The following is a 17,886-nucleotide window of genomic DNA, read 5'->3' on the forward strand; positions in this document are numbered from 1 at the left end:
AAATAGCAACATCAAAAGATGCAATATTTTTGTTAAATAAAATTTAACAACTTATGTAAACATACTCAAATGATGACATACCTACTTACTACTAGATTAAACATTCAAATGTTTTAGTACATGCATACTAAATTCTGAATATTACTCTATTATAATTCTATAGATAACATCATATTGTAGTGGTAGGTACAGTAATCAACAGAGTGTAAGTTGGTACAGTCAAGCATATAAATAGTTTCAATTTATTTGTATCTATAAATCTTTTGACAATAAACTGTTTGGCAATAGCAGCAATAGTTATCATAACGTAACTTTAACAAATTGTTATTACAATAATTGCCTTGGTTATGCAAGGGTCACCCAAGACACGTAACATGACGAAGTCATTTATATATCGCGGAGAAGACAAGTTTGGTTATCTATTCCAAATATAGGACACCAACTACTTACTCAAAAAAAATATACAGTACAGTAGAGTTACAAATTTTACCTTGATCTTAAGTATATTTTCTTTAGATAATCTTTATTTCTCACTAAAGTATGTTTTCTTCGCGAATGTAGATATAAAACTAGTGCAAGCTTTTTGCTTATAATTGAATCAGCGCAGACAACAGTGTTTTTTCCGACAAACGATTTACCGCAACTCTCGTGTATTCTTGTTTCAAAATTATAATAAAAGGTAAAAAGGTATGACTACTTTTGAAACCATATTATGTAATCGAAGATTAGGTTTTTCTGTTTAACTTAAGAAGTGTGTCTAGAAGATACAACTTCTAATATGACTTGCTTTTCGTAGAAAGTACCTACTTAACTATATATAGTTGATAAGCTGCTTATAAGTCACTCAACACGTTCGCTCTACATTATTGAAGAAGTGAACCGGCTCTGGTGTAAATGCTATGTTTATTTAGATATATACACAGACTCGTCCATTTAATTAATTAATTATTTAAATTCGCAGACAAAGTGTTTAATTTTATGTACGAATATGTAAATAAGAATTTACGCGACCGCGGCGTTCGACGAAGCATAACGATGTTACTAGTTACTACGCCGCGTACCGCTACGCGTTATGGGTTGACGCTTCTCATTAACGTATTAGACCGACAAACTGCAATGTGCGATATGCATTTTGATGCCCAATGGCTTGAAATAAACAGTTCGACCCAATAGTCTGAGTGTATCTAATTCTATTCCCAGAATTTCGCGTGGCATTTTACACGTTACGTTATTAAATGCGCAAGAAAAATTGAGTACGCAGACAATAATCGCAAAATTGTATTCCGTTTCCTTGCAGTTGCAACACTGGCTTGAATCAGTCAGGGGTAAATTAGGGTTATTTATATTCGTTAAACTACGAAATAAACTTAAAATCATTAAGGTTAAAAAAATCTGTACGATCAAAGTATCGTAACTAAACATACAATTAGCATTAGCCGTGAAATTGTGCCACGGCCCACGACCAGGATATCATAATCTACAAGATTAATTTATAATGACAGATCTCTTCATGCTAAGAAATATTTGAATAAACATTAGCAGAATCACAAGATCTTGTAGATAAATAAAAAACATAATAATATCATCAAAATGAGTTTTAAGTAAAGACTTGAAGGTCTAATAGAGATAATTTTGTAGTTATGTATTCATTTTCAATAACGCTTCGAAGCGAAGAGGTGCAGCCAAATAATAGGCATGCCTTGCTAAATACAAACCTACACAAGTACACGTACATAGATCAAGGACTCGTTAGGTACATTTGTTATTTCGATTTGTGTGCACAATGCAAGTGATTACAAGATTTTGTAACACTATGAAGGTATTCGATATTAAAATTTTTAAAATATCGACTGGTGTTTGATTTAAGTATCTAATTTTCTTAATTGAGCATCACTAGGGCGATGAGCATTTTTGGGCGAGACTATCAGTCGGTTGCGTTAGCGTCATTGCTATAAATTGGTATTAAGAGAACCATATGATTGAACTCAAATTCAAAGCATATTTTATTCAAAGTAGGTTTTACCATTGTACACTTTTTTGGTTGTCAAGTTGTAGGTTGTAAGTAGTCAATTGGTGAATAAGTTTAATTGAACTTAAAACTCCTACCTCCTGCCCGCTGGACCGATGACCTGAAGAAGGTGGCGGGGAGCGGGTGGATGAGGAAGGCGGAGGACCGTGTTTGGTGGCGCGCTCTTGGAAAGGCCTATGTCCAGCAGTGGACGCATACAGGCTGATGGATGGATGGATGGAACTTAAAACTAAAGAGTTTTATAATAAGTAAATTATAAGTAAAGGCTACAAAGGTTCCAAAATCCAAACGCGCCCAAATCTGAGAAGAGCTCACAACAAACTCAGAACATCAATTTAAAATTCTCAAATCTCGGTTTTCTCACTCTTCACACAACCACGTTTCACTTAGTAAAGATTTTTTGTGAATGTAGAGTTGAGAATGTTTAAGAATGTATAAAAATAAAAGTAATAAGAATCAGTGACTGAAATCAACGCCCGACCCAAAGGCCTGGCCAGAGAAAGCTGAAATGCACAGAAGCCACTTATAAGTAAAGTTTTATAAGTAAAATTTAGCTTGAAAAAAAAGTAAAGTTAGTAAAATTTTTGTTATAATATATTACAACGTTGCTAGGAAACTTATTGAAAGATCCAAAGATTATATCTCCAATAGGTTTGAATTATTAATGTGGGCCAAGAAAATCTCTCAAACCGTGATGTGACATTTAAAACTTTAAAAATTAAAAACAGTGACTTGGAGTGCTAAGCAAATAACTTCAGGCTGGCTTATCGACCGATGAGCATGTTGTATGGGTAGTGAAACATAAATTGCAAAACGGACACTAATGGGTTACTTGAAGCACCTACCTATACCAGCTCGATTAGTTAATAGTCTTTATTCATCGTTTACGCATAAATTTGACTCTACCCATTAATTATTTACATGATTCAGATGACGGAGATTGCTTTCGAGTGATTATAATATATTAAAGTTCGCTTACTCTCATATTCATCAAAATTTTGCAAGCGATTTTTATCAGTTCGCCTCTCAATTGAGATGATTATGATCGGTAGTTAATCATCTTCACCAAAATCAAAAAGTTTGATTAAGTACCAAAATATTATGGTCAACCGTGGGAAAGATGGAAATTGTTCGAAATTGGATACATATATTTTTTGTTTAGAAAACCACAACACCCTCAAATGGTTAGGACGTTGTAATGTATGGAACTGTATGAAACATGGCATACCGCTTGCGTGGCGTGAACGTTCACGTAGACGTAATGCGTGCAGTTACGTCTACGGGTTCACGCGCGTCACTACGCACGTGTCACGTGTACGTGCTGCATACGCAGTTGGTGTGAATCGGTCATTAGGCACAAATGTAGCGGTTCGTTCTTCATTCTTGTATTCCATACATTTATATTTATTGAGGTTACGCATACTAAGTACCTACCTATACATTTATATTGAAGGAAGAACGTCCTCAATTAAAAGTTAATCGCTCACGTCAATCATTGCGTAACATGGGGTCTGATGGAAGTAGATTACCATCAGGAAACCTACAAATGACCTAAGTTATCAGCAAATCTGTTGCATTAACGGCACATCAGTTGCATAAAACATAAAACACCCTGTCCGTTGCACAATCACGTCTACTTCAGGCTTCACTCTCGTTGCCTGTCAGCCGCCATTGTCGCGCACGCGCTTTACTGAGAACGTTCCCGCGTAAACGGGGCAAAAAGCGCGGGAACCGCGTTCACAATAATGGCCGACTTTGCCACTAATGCTATCTATATACAACACTGCGATTGTTCTCATTATTTGTTTCATTGTACTATTTAACTTGTTAAACTATAATACTTTACCGAAATAAAAATACCGGCCAAGTGTGAGTCAGACTCGCTCAACGAGAGTTCTATACTCGGGTATTTTTTCCGACATTTTGCACTATAAATCAAAGACTATTATGCATAAAAATAAATAAGAATCTTATTTATAATGTACAGGTAAAGCCCTTTCATATGATACCCCACTTGATTAGTTATCTTACTTTGAAAATTAAAATACATTAAATTTTTTTTTGTGATGTAACCACACGATTTTCAGATTTTTTCCTTTATTTGTGCTATATAAGGCCTAACTACCTGCCCAATTTCATGATTGTAGGTCAACGGAAATATATAGGTTTTCTTGACAGACAGAACAGCCGTAGGTACAGACAGTCAGACAGACAGACCACGAAGTGATCCTATAAGGGTTCCGTTTTTCCTTTTGAGGTACGGAATCCTAAAAAGCCTTTAAATTTAGATTAAGTAGGTACCCAAGTAAGTCGTTATCGTTTAATCTAAAAAAACCTGTTGACATTGTTTAAAAATTCAATGGGAAATTTTGAGTTATCAAACTAGCATTTATTGCTTGTTTACGCATCTTGCAAATTACTGCTAAAGAATTTGTTGCAAAAATCAAAAGCAAAACACAATAACAAGATTGTTTCTTGTTACAAACAAGCCACATAATTAATCAACGATTCATTCATTGCCTGTGCTGAATTAGTGTTCGCTGCAAAACCCAAGGTGTAGTCATTTGTCATGGACAATATATTGGGCAACGGTAAAATAAAACTAATGTAACATAAGCTATAAATCAATAACATGGATTTAAGTCGAATATGCGGTAGTTTTGAAACATCTTATGCAATACAATAAGTGATACATTTCTACAAGATGGTTAATGGCAATTACGTACTGTATGGAGACAGACCGTCTTCTGAATCAGAAACAGTAGATGATCACGTCCAAACTCGCACAGCCGAGAGAAAAACTAAACGTAAATCAAGTAGAATCCCAAAAGACACCGCCAAAAATCAATATAGCCACAATCATAAAATTACCGATATAGACAATGAGACCGATGCAGTGAAATACGAGAAGAAAATAAAGGAACCACGTCTTCTCCGTTACGTTCCAACTACTGATGTGGAGCAAAACTATATAACTGAAAAATTCGAGACTTATGATTTGAAGCCTACTGAAGAGCTTCCGAGACGACATGCGTTTACAAAGAAACCTAAGAACCCAGCCGATGGGTCGGTGAACTACGCATATTCCCGTTCGAGCAGCAGCTGCAGTTCACCTAATTTGCCGACGATTTCTGAACACGGTGAACAATATGGTACATATCGAGTACGATCGCCACAACCGTCGCCCATCAACAATCCGGTCACGGGTTACGAGACGAAGCTAGACAAGTATTTCGCTAAACCAAGGGAAGTGAAGACATTCACAGCAAAGGTAGGCTACGACGTAAGTTGTACTTTGTATGTAACTGAATGATATTGCATAAGGCGTAACGTTCTAAGTTTTCCTTGTTTGCTAAAAAGCTATTGTTGTTCTTGCTAAAGTCGACGTTACAATATGCCGACAAGTACATGAGAAGAATAATACGTTACTTAGGTAGGTATACGTTGTAAATGGATACGTATAGTAAGGAAATAACAATTTTCTATTAGATATGAATAGGTAGATCAATTTTCCTGGGCTAGATATTATCTAATTATAATAACACCATAAATTTAATTTATTTGACATAAAACATTGCTGGCTTCTATGATACCAGCATAATTTTCAATCATAATATTCAAGTGGTTTTAATGAAGGGCTTACAAGTCTACAAGTAATTTATCTCTCCACACGTGTCTAATATGGATTATTAAAGTTTAGGTATAATCATATTCAGATCATAGTTTTATAAAACAACCGTGTATCCGGTACATAATATTATTAACATTTATTGACATAGCTCTATATTATGATTGTAAATATTTACGTATATTAAAGTTAAAATAATATGTCATTCTTCTTAAGTGTAAGTTTTTTAATAAGTGTATATATCGCAATTCAAGTGTACTTACGTACTGAAACAACATCAGTTAATTTTCACAAATATATTTCAAATAGGTTGCATTTTGCATTTGACAATGTAACATCTTTTCATATTTATTATATAGCTCATGCATCATTTCATTACGTAAGAGTACGTCTTTACCAACATAGCGTATTTGATATACTGGCATATAATAATTAACACATATGTAGGTACCTACTAACTGCAGAATTTGAACCGATTAATCTGTGTTATAAGTATTTATCCTAGCAGTGGTGGTAGAAGATAAAGGTACAAATACATCGACCGGAGGCGAGATGGAAGGATTAGAATGGGATGATGATCTGGGTACGGAAACTGACTGGAAGGAAGTACAATCGAAGGGGAAACGCCAAAAAGAGAGAAATAGGAACAAAGGATTAGGAAGATATCCGGCGGAGATCAATCGAGTGCAGAACAAGGAAAAAGAGAATGAGATCGAGAAAGATCTACTGACAAAGACAGGGAGGAATCGGGAAGAGGAAAAAGCCCCAAATCAGAAAGCTAAGAAGAAAGGAAAAAATAAGCTGGGGAAAAAGCCAAGCGGCAGAAAGTCAATCGCGAAGCCCGAAGCACTGCTAGTCGAGGTAAGAGACCGTGACTATGCCAGCGTACTTAAAGAGGTAAAGTCGGGACTAGCAAGTGAGAAAGTAGTATTCTCTAAGGTAAGAAAGACCAGAAGGGGCGATATACTACTTGAACTTGAGAAAGGTCAAGATGGAAACGCCGTGCAAGTAAAAGAGAAAGTGGGGGAACTGTGCCCAAATTTAACACTTAGAGCGCTAAAAGAGTCTGCCGATGTTATAATTAGAGGACTAGATGCCACAGTGGAAAAAGAAGAAGTGGAGGAGGCATTAAAACAAAAGGTGAAGGAATTCCACGTTAAGAGTTTTTGGGAGAACCGATACGGTATTAAGACAGCCCTGGTCGAGCTTCCGAAGGAGGAAGCTCAAAAACTTGCAGACCAGAAAAAGATAAAGATAGGATGGATGAGGGTCCCAATCAGGCTCTCAGTAGAAAGAAAAAGGTGCTACAGGTGTCTCGAATACGGGCATATTTCAATGGCGTGCCCAGGCCAGGACCGAAGCAAAAAGTGCTATAACTGTGGCATCGAGGGGCATAAGGCCATAGACTGCGAGCGGGAAACAGCATGCGCTATCTGTATGGATAAAGGCCAGAGCAATACAAGACATCGAATGGGCTCGAAAAGTTGCCCGTCTTGGAAAGAAAAGGTGCCTGGCGGAAGGATCAAAGTGCCAAAAAACGGGGTATAGGAGCAGGAAGCGGTGCAATAGGCTCGCAGATAAAGGTCCTGCAAATAAACCTGGACAGAACGCGAGCCGCCCACGACCTGCTCGAAGTGACGGCAAAAGAATATGACATAGACTTAGCCATCGTGGCGGAGCCAAACAGAAAAATAGTGCAAGTACGTGAATGGATCACAGACCATAGAGGGGATGCCACTGTAGTTATTTATAATAAAGGCACCCATGCTAAAATAGTGGCGCAAGGAAACGGGTTCATTGCGGTAGCAATTTTTGGGCTCACGATTTTTAGTTGCTACTTTTCGCCGAACCATAGTTTTGAGGACTTTGAGCGAGACCTAGATGAGCTTTTTGAAAGCATCAAGTCACAGCGTGGAGACATTTTGGTAGCTGGGGACTTCAATGCAGCGTCAAAAGTCTGGTCCAACAAAACCGAAAATGGCAGAGGTCGGCTAATCATGGAAATGCTCGCGAGTATGGACATGGTTATAATGAATGAAGGAGTCGCCCCAACGTTTCAAAGAGGTAAGAAAAACTCCACCCCAGACATTACATTTGCCAACGCAAGTATGACAAAGAGAGTTACTGAGTGGCAAGTCCTGGAGGAAGATAGCTTAAGTGGGCACCGATATATAAAGTTTAATATACTTCAACATGAAAGGAAGTCACCAATCGAAACACAGGTAGGATGGAGATTGGATAAGCTTGATCAGAAAGTCCTAGAAGGTGTGCTTATAGAAAGTGAAATTGGCTCTCCAGAAGAATTGGTGATAGAGACAACAAAAGCCTGCGATAGGGCGATGCCCAGAAAAGGAGTTTACAGACGAGCACCAGTATATTGGTGGAGTAAATTAATTGGCGCGAAAAGAGCTCACTGCACAAGATGTCGCAGAGACTACACACGTGAGAGAAGGAAAAGGGGTAGGGAAAACTCAACCAGAGATGAAAGCAAAGAAGTAGAAATGCAGGAGCTCAGAGAGAAATATAGGGCAGCGAAACTGGATTTGCAAACAGCCATCATAAAGTCAAAGGCAGAAAAATGGAAAGAGCTCTGTGATGATGTGGATAAGGATACTTGGGGACTGGGATATAGGATTGTCACCAAAAAACTACGGCAAAGTCCGCCCAGCTTGGAAATGGACCTAATTAAAACCGTGGTCAAAGTATTGTTCCCGTTCCATGAAGATTTTGGCCGCATCATGGGAGACGCCTCTCAGATGCCGGAAATTACGGAAGAAGAGCTAAGGACGGCGGCTGAAGGTCTTAAACTAAAAAAAGCGCCAGGACCTGATCTTATTGCGCCCGAAGTGATCAAAATGGCAGTGCAGGCTATACCGGAGAAAATAAGAGCAGTTTTAAACGATGCTTTTGCAGCTGGGACGTTTCCTGCAGATTGGAAAAAAGCAGGTCTGGTCTTACTCAGAAAACCAAATAAGCCAGCGGGAGACCCGGCCGGATATAGACCAGTCTGTTTGCTTGATAGTTATGGCAAACTCATGGAGAGACTCCTTCTTAACAGAATAGAGAAGCTTTTACCAGACCACGGCGGTCTCTCTGACCATCAGTATGGTTTTAGGCAGGGCCGGTCCACACTGATGGCTGTAAAAAAAGTAGTCCAGACTGCCATGGTGGCAAGACAGGGCACGCTAAAAACAAGAAAGCTCTGTGCCCTGATCTGTCTAGATGTGAGGAATGCTTTTAATTCTGCGTCTTGGCGAGAGATCCTTTTGGAAATGCGTAAGAGAGGCTTCCCAGGCTACATCCAAAACTTGATAAGTAGCTACCTAGAAGACAGATCTATAAGAGTTAGAGATTGTAATGGAGTGGAGGACATGGTCAAAGTCAGCAGTGGAGTACCACAGGGATCAATACTTGGCCCAACTCTTTGGAACATTCTGTACGATGGCGTCTTCAAGCTGGAACAAGAGGAGGGCATCCAACTTGTGGGCTTTGCTGATGACCTGGCTCTCGTAGTGGTGGCTAGATCCGAGGTTTCCCTCATGATCAGGGCAAATAGGGCGCTCGAGCGAATACGTAGCTGGATGCAAAGAAGGCACTTGGAGCTTGCACCAGAGAAAACGGAGGCGATTGTATTCAGTGGAAGGCGGAGGCTAGACCCTATACAATTCAAAATTCAAGGTGCGATAGTAACTCCGAAGGACCACGTGAAGTATCTGGGAGTATGGCTCGACAAAAGCCTCAACTTCAAGAAACACATAGAGGAGGTAGCCAATAAAGCCCAGAAGCTGACAGAGGCACTGTACAGACTTATGCCTACAAAAGGAGGGCCTCGAGCGAGCAAGAGGAGGGCTTTGGCATCAGTAGCCCACTCCATAATTCTTTACGGGGCACCAATATTCAGGGAAGCTATGAAGGTGGAACTGTATAAGAAGAAATTAGAAGGAGTCCAAAGACGACTAGCTATAGGTATTTGTGGAGCATATCGAACAGTCTCCACTGAAGCCGTGCTGGTGATAGCTGGGCTTATCCCTATAGCGAAACTGGTAAGCGAACGCGCTAAGCTGTTCGATAGCAAGGAGCAAACACTTTTAGAAGTGCGAGAGGACACCTTGAAGGAGTGGGCAAACGAATGGTCGGGAGCAGGAAAAGGGAGCTGGACCAGAGAACTCATCACCGACCTGAAAAAATGGCACACTAGGAAGCATGGGGAAGTAGATCGCTGGCTGACACAAGCGCTCAGCGGTCACGGGGTGTTCAACACCTACCTCTTCGCAATCGGGAAAGCACCAAGCGAAGGCTGCTACTTTTGCGGAGAGGAAGACACCCCGAGACACGCAATCTTCGAATGCCCAGGTAGTGCCGACCTAAGGGCAAAAGCGCTTCGATCGACAGACGCGGAGGACGTGAATGCCCAAAATCTTATGGCGCGCATGCTGTCGAGCGAAGACGCCTGGCTAAGATATAGCCAAATGCTGAGAGCTACCATGATGCGAAGGGAAGAGAAAGAAAAAGAAGAAAAGAAGAGGATAGAGATCTAGGAGGTCAGCATGATGTAATGCGACGCAGTTGCTCACCTTGGCAGACATAAAAAAAAAAAAAAAAAAAAAAGTATTTATCCTAATTAGACTCTAATATTAGTTGCCATATTTTACCATTTAGGTATATACAATAGTGGTATAATTGACATATTTTTGTAATTCTTACTTTTATCTGAATGTAATAGGTATTAACATTAAAAGGCTGACAGTTTAAACAGCTACAGATTACGTATTTGACCAATTCAAATGAATTTCTAATAATCCAGAGCTAGCACTCCTCGGCACCAAGAAGGCCATTTAAATATTATAAAAAATATGACAATAAATTATTATCAATATCTACATAATAGGTGCTCTATTTACATATCAAAGTAGGTTTAAAATATACGATCACATAACATTAATTAAGACGTATCTCAACAATCGTTGGATTTAAAGCAAATGACGATATCGTAATATTTTTATCGAGGAAAATAAAATTAAAGTGTTATACTTATTTATTAGGTTAAACCCATCGATGGTTATACCTTTAAGCGTTTAAGAAAATATAGAGGTGGGAGTAGAGACACTTATTTCGTTAATATTATGAAAAGTTTTCTCGAAGCAATTTTGAAAGTAGTGTCAAAAATTATGTTTAAAAACTGGCTTTCTTCCAAGATCAAGGGTCAACTCCCTGGTCACAGCTAAAAATTGCCGGACCATTACATTATTACGATCTGCATAAATTATTCGATTTTTATTATATTGGAAAAAGCTTTTGCTTTCGGAACATGAGTCAATTAACGAAGATTTCACTTCATTCATTTTTCAGGACGTTTGAGAAGTCTTTTTAGAGAGAAAAAGGAACCCTTATAGGATCACTTCGTTGTCTGTCTGTTTGTCGAGTCTATCCGTCCCGTCAAGGGAACTTTAACCTATACAGTACTTCTCGTTGACCTAGAACAAATTTAGCAGGTGGCAATGTCTTATAGCACAAGTAAAGGGAAAAATGCGAATTCAACAATAGAAAAATCTAACGGTTTTACTGTGGTTGTGATACCTTAAACGTCTTAACTGGATATTTTTCTATTTGAAGCTCTGAGTATGGTTTCCGACAGCACTATGCTCTCTCATCCTTTTTAGACTTATGAAGTGACAACAAAGTTGGTTAATTAAAACTTATAAGTGTACTTATACTTATAAGTTACTTACTTATACTTATACTTACTTATAATTTATATATTTTCCTTGTTGCAGGGTTCTCACCCAGACAGCCTGTACCGAGTATCATCGGACAGTGGTACTGGTGCAGACAAATTCATGAGAGCTTTACGTCTTCTGCGATGGCCCCTAGCGCTTTTTACTGTCTGCGTTGCGCTTGCTGTATTCGTCTATTTTCTCATGCCGGGTAAGATTAATTAATGTACCTACTAATATTATATAGGTCAAGGCTATTGTATGTATTTATGTAAGAATATTATACCAAAGTCTATCAATATGCTTACTTTTCCTCATTTTGCTCAGTGGAGTCATCATTTATACTTGAGGTTACTTACAAAGTAATATTATAGGTTTTGAGTTGTTCGAAACAAATTCATTTCAAATGGAGATCAAACTAAAACTCAGCGTTACTCTTCTAATTTATTATTGTATCTCTTATCTGAATTATTGAGTACTCAATAGTACCTATGTATCTTTCCATATTATTTAAATTAACTATATGTGAATAAGTTTTCATGTTACGAAATTTGGCAAACTTCACAAACAACAGTTACATCATACTTAAACACTTTATAAATACCTGCAATGTCTTTACCTTCTAATTAGTTAACAATAATAACGAGACATTAAAATTAACATTATCGTCTTTCTGATCACCAATTATTACTTAATTCTTTCTATAAATATAGTAAATATCCCTTTCAATTACTTTCACCAGTTTTAATATCATAACCACCATCGTTTACCTTTCGTTAGTGTTGCATATTTTTATTTTTTGGTGTAAAAGGTATGAGTAAGTACCTATATTCTGTATTACTTAAGGTAGGTGCATTTTTGGCACTTCCACTCACGCCACACCGTTGACGTCCGTGTTGGATCGACTTCTTTGTACCTAGGTACAATTATTTTTTGTTATGATTCATAACCAGCTCTGATGATGATGATGATTTCTGAACCTGCAATTCGTTTCAATTTTGAGCCTTAATCGTAGAGTAAGAATTATCATCATCCGCACTCGTATCAGTAAAAGAATTTTTAGATAACTTAAGTTAAAACCATACCATGGAATAAATTTTATTTATAGTAGTGCATGTTGTTTGTGGTATCACGTCAGCCAAGCATAAAGTTAAAATAGTAAGTAGGTACAACTATTTTTATGCTGCCAGGTAAATAGCAAGAACACAAAAGGCGTTGAAAAATTTCAATCAATTGGTTTTAATGAAAATTCCTAACAATATTGCACCAATCTTTCCGATTATGCCGAAACCTTCGAAAGTACTAAAAAGTTTTAAGCGTTGAAAGTTTAAAGATAGCCTAAAGCTGCCGACAAGATTATTGAGCGTTAACAGGTTATCCTCTTAATAATACATAAAGTTTTTATAGGAATTCAGCACCTATTAACAAGCTTTGCAAGTGACATCCGTTTTATGGCTAACATAATACTTAAAAATATGATAATTAAAGGAGAGAAGCGCCAGAGCGTCGTAAATAACTTTCTAACCGATTAAATGCTTTTTCATGAGTGTACTTTGTTACCTATGGACCTTTTTGGGAATCATCGATCTCATAATAAATATTCAGACACTTTCTCGCTCTGCACGCGAGGTGTTAAGTGGTATCCGTAAAAATTATAATCATATTTTTTCACTTAATATGGCGCTGACGAGATTATACCGCCATCCTCGTATCTCCTTAAAATGCTTTGAATTGGCTCTTTTTTGCGAAGGATTGAGCAAAATGAAAGTTGACCTCTCAACAGCTATTGTGTATCTTTACAAAGTGTACATAATTCATGAATTTTACACAATGAGCCCTCTGAACCAGCTTTCTTTTATTCTTTAACTGAATACTCTTTATACCAACATTTTTCATACATTCGGTCGTCAATCAATTTCAAAAGCTTTCTTGCAACTGAGCGAACCTGATGCGACTGGATAATAAATCCTAGTAAAGTTTGCGTAGCTTTCATTGCTCATATTATTAATATTTTTAACGTTCATTTATATACCTACTTAGAGTAAATTACGTAAGATTTTACCCTTTGCATGGCATTTATTTTATTCGTGCTTAAAAATAAGTATCTACAATTTGTTTCCAATTAAAATGACTAGCCTGAGGTTTAGGTAATAGGAGCAGTTAATTGGCTCACATGTAAGTTGCCTTGTTATAAATGTTGGTTTAATGTAATAAAGTAATTTAATCGGGCTTGTGTACTAGGTCATAGTAAATTATATGGGTCTTGTACTAAACGAGGTCATAATATCAATATTAATTTATATTCATATAGTCATATGAAGCAACATTGATTTTTGAGCTAAATTTTTAGATAAAAGTTCATTACTTAAAAACTCATCCATCGCACCATCGTCGTCTACTTTTAAAATAGTTGTTTGAGCAAATAGGCGAATACTTCAAAAATTGACAGCAAAATTTAGGTATAAGTAGGTATAGTGAAGAAGACTGTCGCAAGTTTCACTAAAAACTAGAATAAAATCGGACAACAATTGTGAAACTGATAAGGATTAATGACGATCAGGTCGAGCTCATCTTACGAGGGCGTGCTAGTGACTTTTTGAACCCTGCTTTCACTGTCGAGCCATCTCCAGTCCAAAATTGCTTCCTTTGTTGTTACGTCAACGTTAATGTTATATATGGCTCTCATATTCTGTAAGTGGATGTTCAATAAATAAATTTATTGAGAAAAATATCTCATCTAGACTAGTCCTAGCATCTTTTTCTAATAAAAACGCGTTTTAATAATTTTACCTGCAAAAAATGTATTGGCAAATGAGTGTACGAACGAACGGATAACATTCGCTGCGCCTAAATTAGCTGTAAGGAAAAAGTAGTATTTTGTTTGCAGCAGATAAATACAACAACAAAAGAACCAGCCAAGTGCGAGTCAGAATCACGCACCGAGGATTCCGTACTACACTCATATTTTTTCGGCATTTTGCACGATAAATCAAAAATTATTATACATAAAAATAAAAATGTTTTAGATTGTACAAGTAAAGCCCTTTCGTATGATAGCCCAATTGGTATAGTAATATTACTTTGAAAATAGAAAATACTAATTATTTGTTCATGAATACATTTTTTTTTTGTGATGTGACCACAAATTAACGGTTTTCAGATTTTCCCCTTTACGTGTGTATAAACCTACCTAACTATCAAATTTCATAATTATAGGTCAACCTGAAGTACCCTTTAGATTTCATGACAGACAGACAGTCAGACAGAAAGACTAACAGACAGACAGGCAGACAACGAAGTGATCCTATAAGGGTTCCTTTTTCCTTTTGAGGTACGGGGACCCTAAAAATATAAAATGGACTATTAGGATTTAGGAGCAAGAAATAAGAATTTACAAACAAAATTCTTATTTGTAAAGTTTGAAGAGCGCTGGTTCAGCGCCATTCTACGCACTCTGGATATTCACGTGTGATCGGAAATAAAATAAAGTTCAGTAATAATTGACATCACGCAAGGAAATTTAAACGTAAAATCTGTTTCTTTGCAGTAAACACGAGTGCAGATACGGATACAGTCAACGCTACGTACTGGGAGGAGAATGTCTCACAAGCGCAGTCACACAGAATTACAGACGAGAACCAAAAACTCGTACAGAACAAAGGAACAGAAAAGTCACGGCCTCGGGGTAATATATTTTTCTTCTTCTATGTTGCGAAGCTTTGGGTAAAAGGGTACGTTTGAGCTAGCAAACATAATATTATGGGGTTCAGTATTTGTATTTTGAAAATCATCCATAATGAGCACTTACACGTTATTGGAAGTGTACTTTGGAAATATCATTGGGAAATATTAGCTTTTGTAAACATTGGTATTTGTCATCTGTAGATGGGGTAGTTCACATTTTTTATTTGTTGTACCCATGTGTTTATTCAGCTATGTGCCATTCTTTGGGTCGTAATTTTTATGTGCCTACGTTTCTGATTCACTTTTAAATTAAATTTTCATAGTACTTTTATCCTTTGGGTTTTCTTACAATTTTAAGCACATTAAAACCACTATTTAAGAAATAGTGCTTAGCATAAACTACGATAATATTTGTAAATACAGGTACGAAGACACCAGAAATCGATTTTTATGATGCTGACAACGGCCAAAACTCTGACCTGACTACTTTAATAGATATAATAACAGAAAGAAGTCAGAAAAGGAAACTTCCAGTACCACCCGTCTTCCCTACACATATATCTCCAGAAGTACAATATGGAAACGAGAGGGTTGACTCAGACAAAACTCGTTCCCCAAAGTTACTGAAAGATACAACCACTGTAACTAGTGATTCAACTTTGAAACCACATATCACTCAAAAACCGGAAAAACCACTAGCTATTTACTTTAAAGACGGTAATGGGGTGACCGCAACTAGCACAGAAGCTGTGCCGGTAACAGAAAATTTTGCAAATGCAGAAACTTCGAATGATATTAATGCTTACCTAAAACAACAAACAAGAAAGGGGTCATCAACCAAATCTGAAGTTCAAATTAATGAAGTGCCTTCTACACCTCTACCAGTTTATGAGAGGCCAAAACATATCAAGCAGAATCACAATGCTGAACGCATTCTTCCACCTGAAATCCAAGAGTTTTACGATCGTCCCGTCATCGACAACGACGTCAAATTTACATCAGGTCACTCAAAACTTTTCGGTATATCTATAGAGGATGCAGAAAATATGAAAGCAACTACCCAAAACTCATTGTATAACACAAGAGTATCTCCAACTTTACCGACTTGGCGAAACAGAGAGGATGCCACCACAAAAAAGTATCCCATAAATGGTAACTATGACGGTAAGTTTTTTTGAATTGTTATCATTTATCACACGGGCGCTTGCGGTTTCAAAGTCTAGTATACGACTGCAGGTATGACTAATTATATATTATCTTTATTTATTTAATTTAGTACTGAGAAATAGTCACTTTTCACAAAGAATATTGCGTTGCAGCACTAGCACTATTTGTATATTATGTAGCACTCGTCAATATGTGGCTTAGTTGTTAAATTGCATATTATTTCTATTACTTACCGAAATAATGTTAGACATGTATCTAGACGAGAAAATGACAAAACAAGCTCAACACATACATAATGTTATCAACATGTTATGAAAGCTTTTCTCAAACAGATAGATAATACCTTGAAAAATGCTTACAATCATTTCATTTAAATTTTAATTCTCCTATAAAACCATTTACATTGTCTCTGTGAACAACCGTAAGCTAAGCTCTCGCTATGCTCTATTACAGTTCCACAGTGCCGTTCCACACGTCTTCCTCTGTGTCGTGGAGTCCTGCCATATGACTTGGCGACGGGTCCTGCCTTCGTCGGCGATGTCGATGTTACCACGCTACTTCCTCAAATCGAGTACCTGGTTAGCACTAATTGCAGTCAACGGGTCCGACACTTCGCTTGTGCACTCCTGGAACCTGAATGTAGCCCACCACCGTATTCACAGAAATTACCCTGTTACAACTTTTGCAAAGGTTTGTTTAAATTTAAAATATTATAAAAATAACGTTTCCAATAACAATCAATTATTGAGTAATAATAAGTAAAATATTAGAATAGGTAGGTATAATTTAGATTATTTAGTTCAATATTTTACTAAACGTACTACTGTGAAAGGGTCTCCTCTCAGTATGAAAAAGATAATGCGGCAACATAACAACGATGCAAAGTTTAAATGAAGCTTTTTGTTAATATCCGTAGACGTCGTGCATCGGATGATAAGCAGTAAAAAAAAAATTTATTGCAAACTACAATCCGTACAATATTGTTATCGTTAACATATATGTTTTTTTTAAGCCATCGTGGATCACTGCGAGAGCCTGATACCGAGGGAGTTGCAGGCGATGTTTTCGTGCAGTCAGTACTCCAGTAACAACTGCGCCAGTGCGCGAGCACCGTGCTTTGCACGCGAGCTGGCGTGCGGGGATGGTACCTGCGTACCTCGGGATTGGATCTGCGATGGCACCAGAGATTGTGCTGGGGGAGAAGATGAGGCACCTTGTTCCAAGTGCGACGTCAGCGAGTATCGGTAAGAGCTTTTGGAAGTTACTAAGTAAACGAAACTAACGAGATGATACGTAGTACGAAAGTGTACGTATCATCTAAGAATTATATTGAAAGTATCACGGCTTGTTTCTTGTTTGCTTCTGAATCTAATTTAATATCCTTGATAAAATCAATTAGGTAGCTACTGTGAAAGTTTCGAATGATTGTGGTTAATATAGAAAGTTTTTTTTGTTTTGTGTCACACCTTATGGTTTATTTTTTTGTTGGCGACTTAAACCACCTTGTGTCACACCTCAAGATTTATACGTAAACTTAATTTTATTTATGTTTTTGATTTCTGATACCTATTACAAAAACTTTACTTAAAGGTTTCTTATTTTCCTAATTTATTTGAAGAAGTTATATCTAAATACGTTTTACCTTTATTTTTTACCTTTAACAG

At 37.3% G+C, this 17,886-nt stretch overlaps 1 protein-coding gene across 2 annotated transcripts in view; it reads left to right on the forward strand.

The window, feature by feature from the left end:
• The window catches only part of LOC123875724, a 94,184-nt gene that overhangs the window by 72,839 nt on the left and 3,459 nt on the right, over window positions 1-17,886 (forward strand). Inside the window, exons 1-6 of one of the 2 annotated variants that reach the window (XM_045921729.1) lie at window positions 4,558-5,300; window positions 11,432-11,582; window positions 14,919-15,056; window positions 15,479-16,219; window positions 16,676-16,912; window positions 17,235-17,466. In XM_045921729.1, coding sequence (XP_045777685.1) covers window positions 4,734-5,300; window positions 11,432-11,582; window positions 14,919-15,056; window positions 15,479-16,219; window positions 16,676-16,912; window positions 17,235-17,466 — 2,066 coding nt within the window. In that variant the 5' untranslated portion in view covers window positions 4,558-4,733. Of the gene's footprint in view, window positions 1-4,557; window positions 5,301-11,431; window positions 11,583-14,918; window positions 15,057-15,478; window positions 16,220-16,675; window positions 16,913-17,234; window positions 17,467-17,886 lie in introns of those variants that run through there. The other variant, XM_045921737.1, reaches the window with a different exon arrangement.

The sequence above is a fragment of the Maniola jurtina genome, chromosome 2 (genome assembly GCF_905333055.1).
Source record: "Maniola jurtina chromosome 2, ilManJurt1.1, whole genome shotgun sequence".
NCBI lineage: Eukaryota > Metazoa > Arthropoda > Insecta > Lepidoptera > Nymphalidae > Maniola > Maniola jurtina.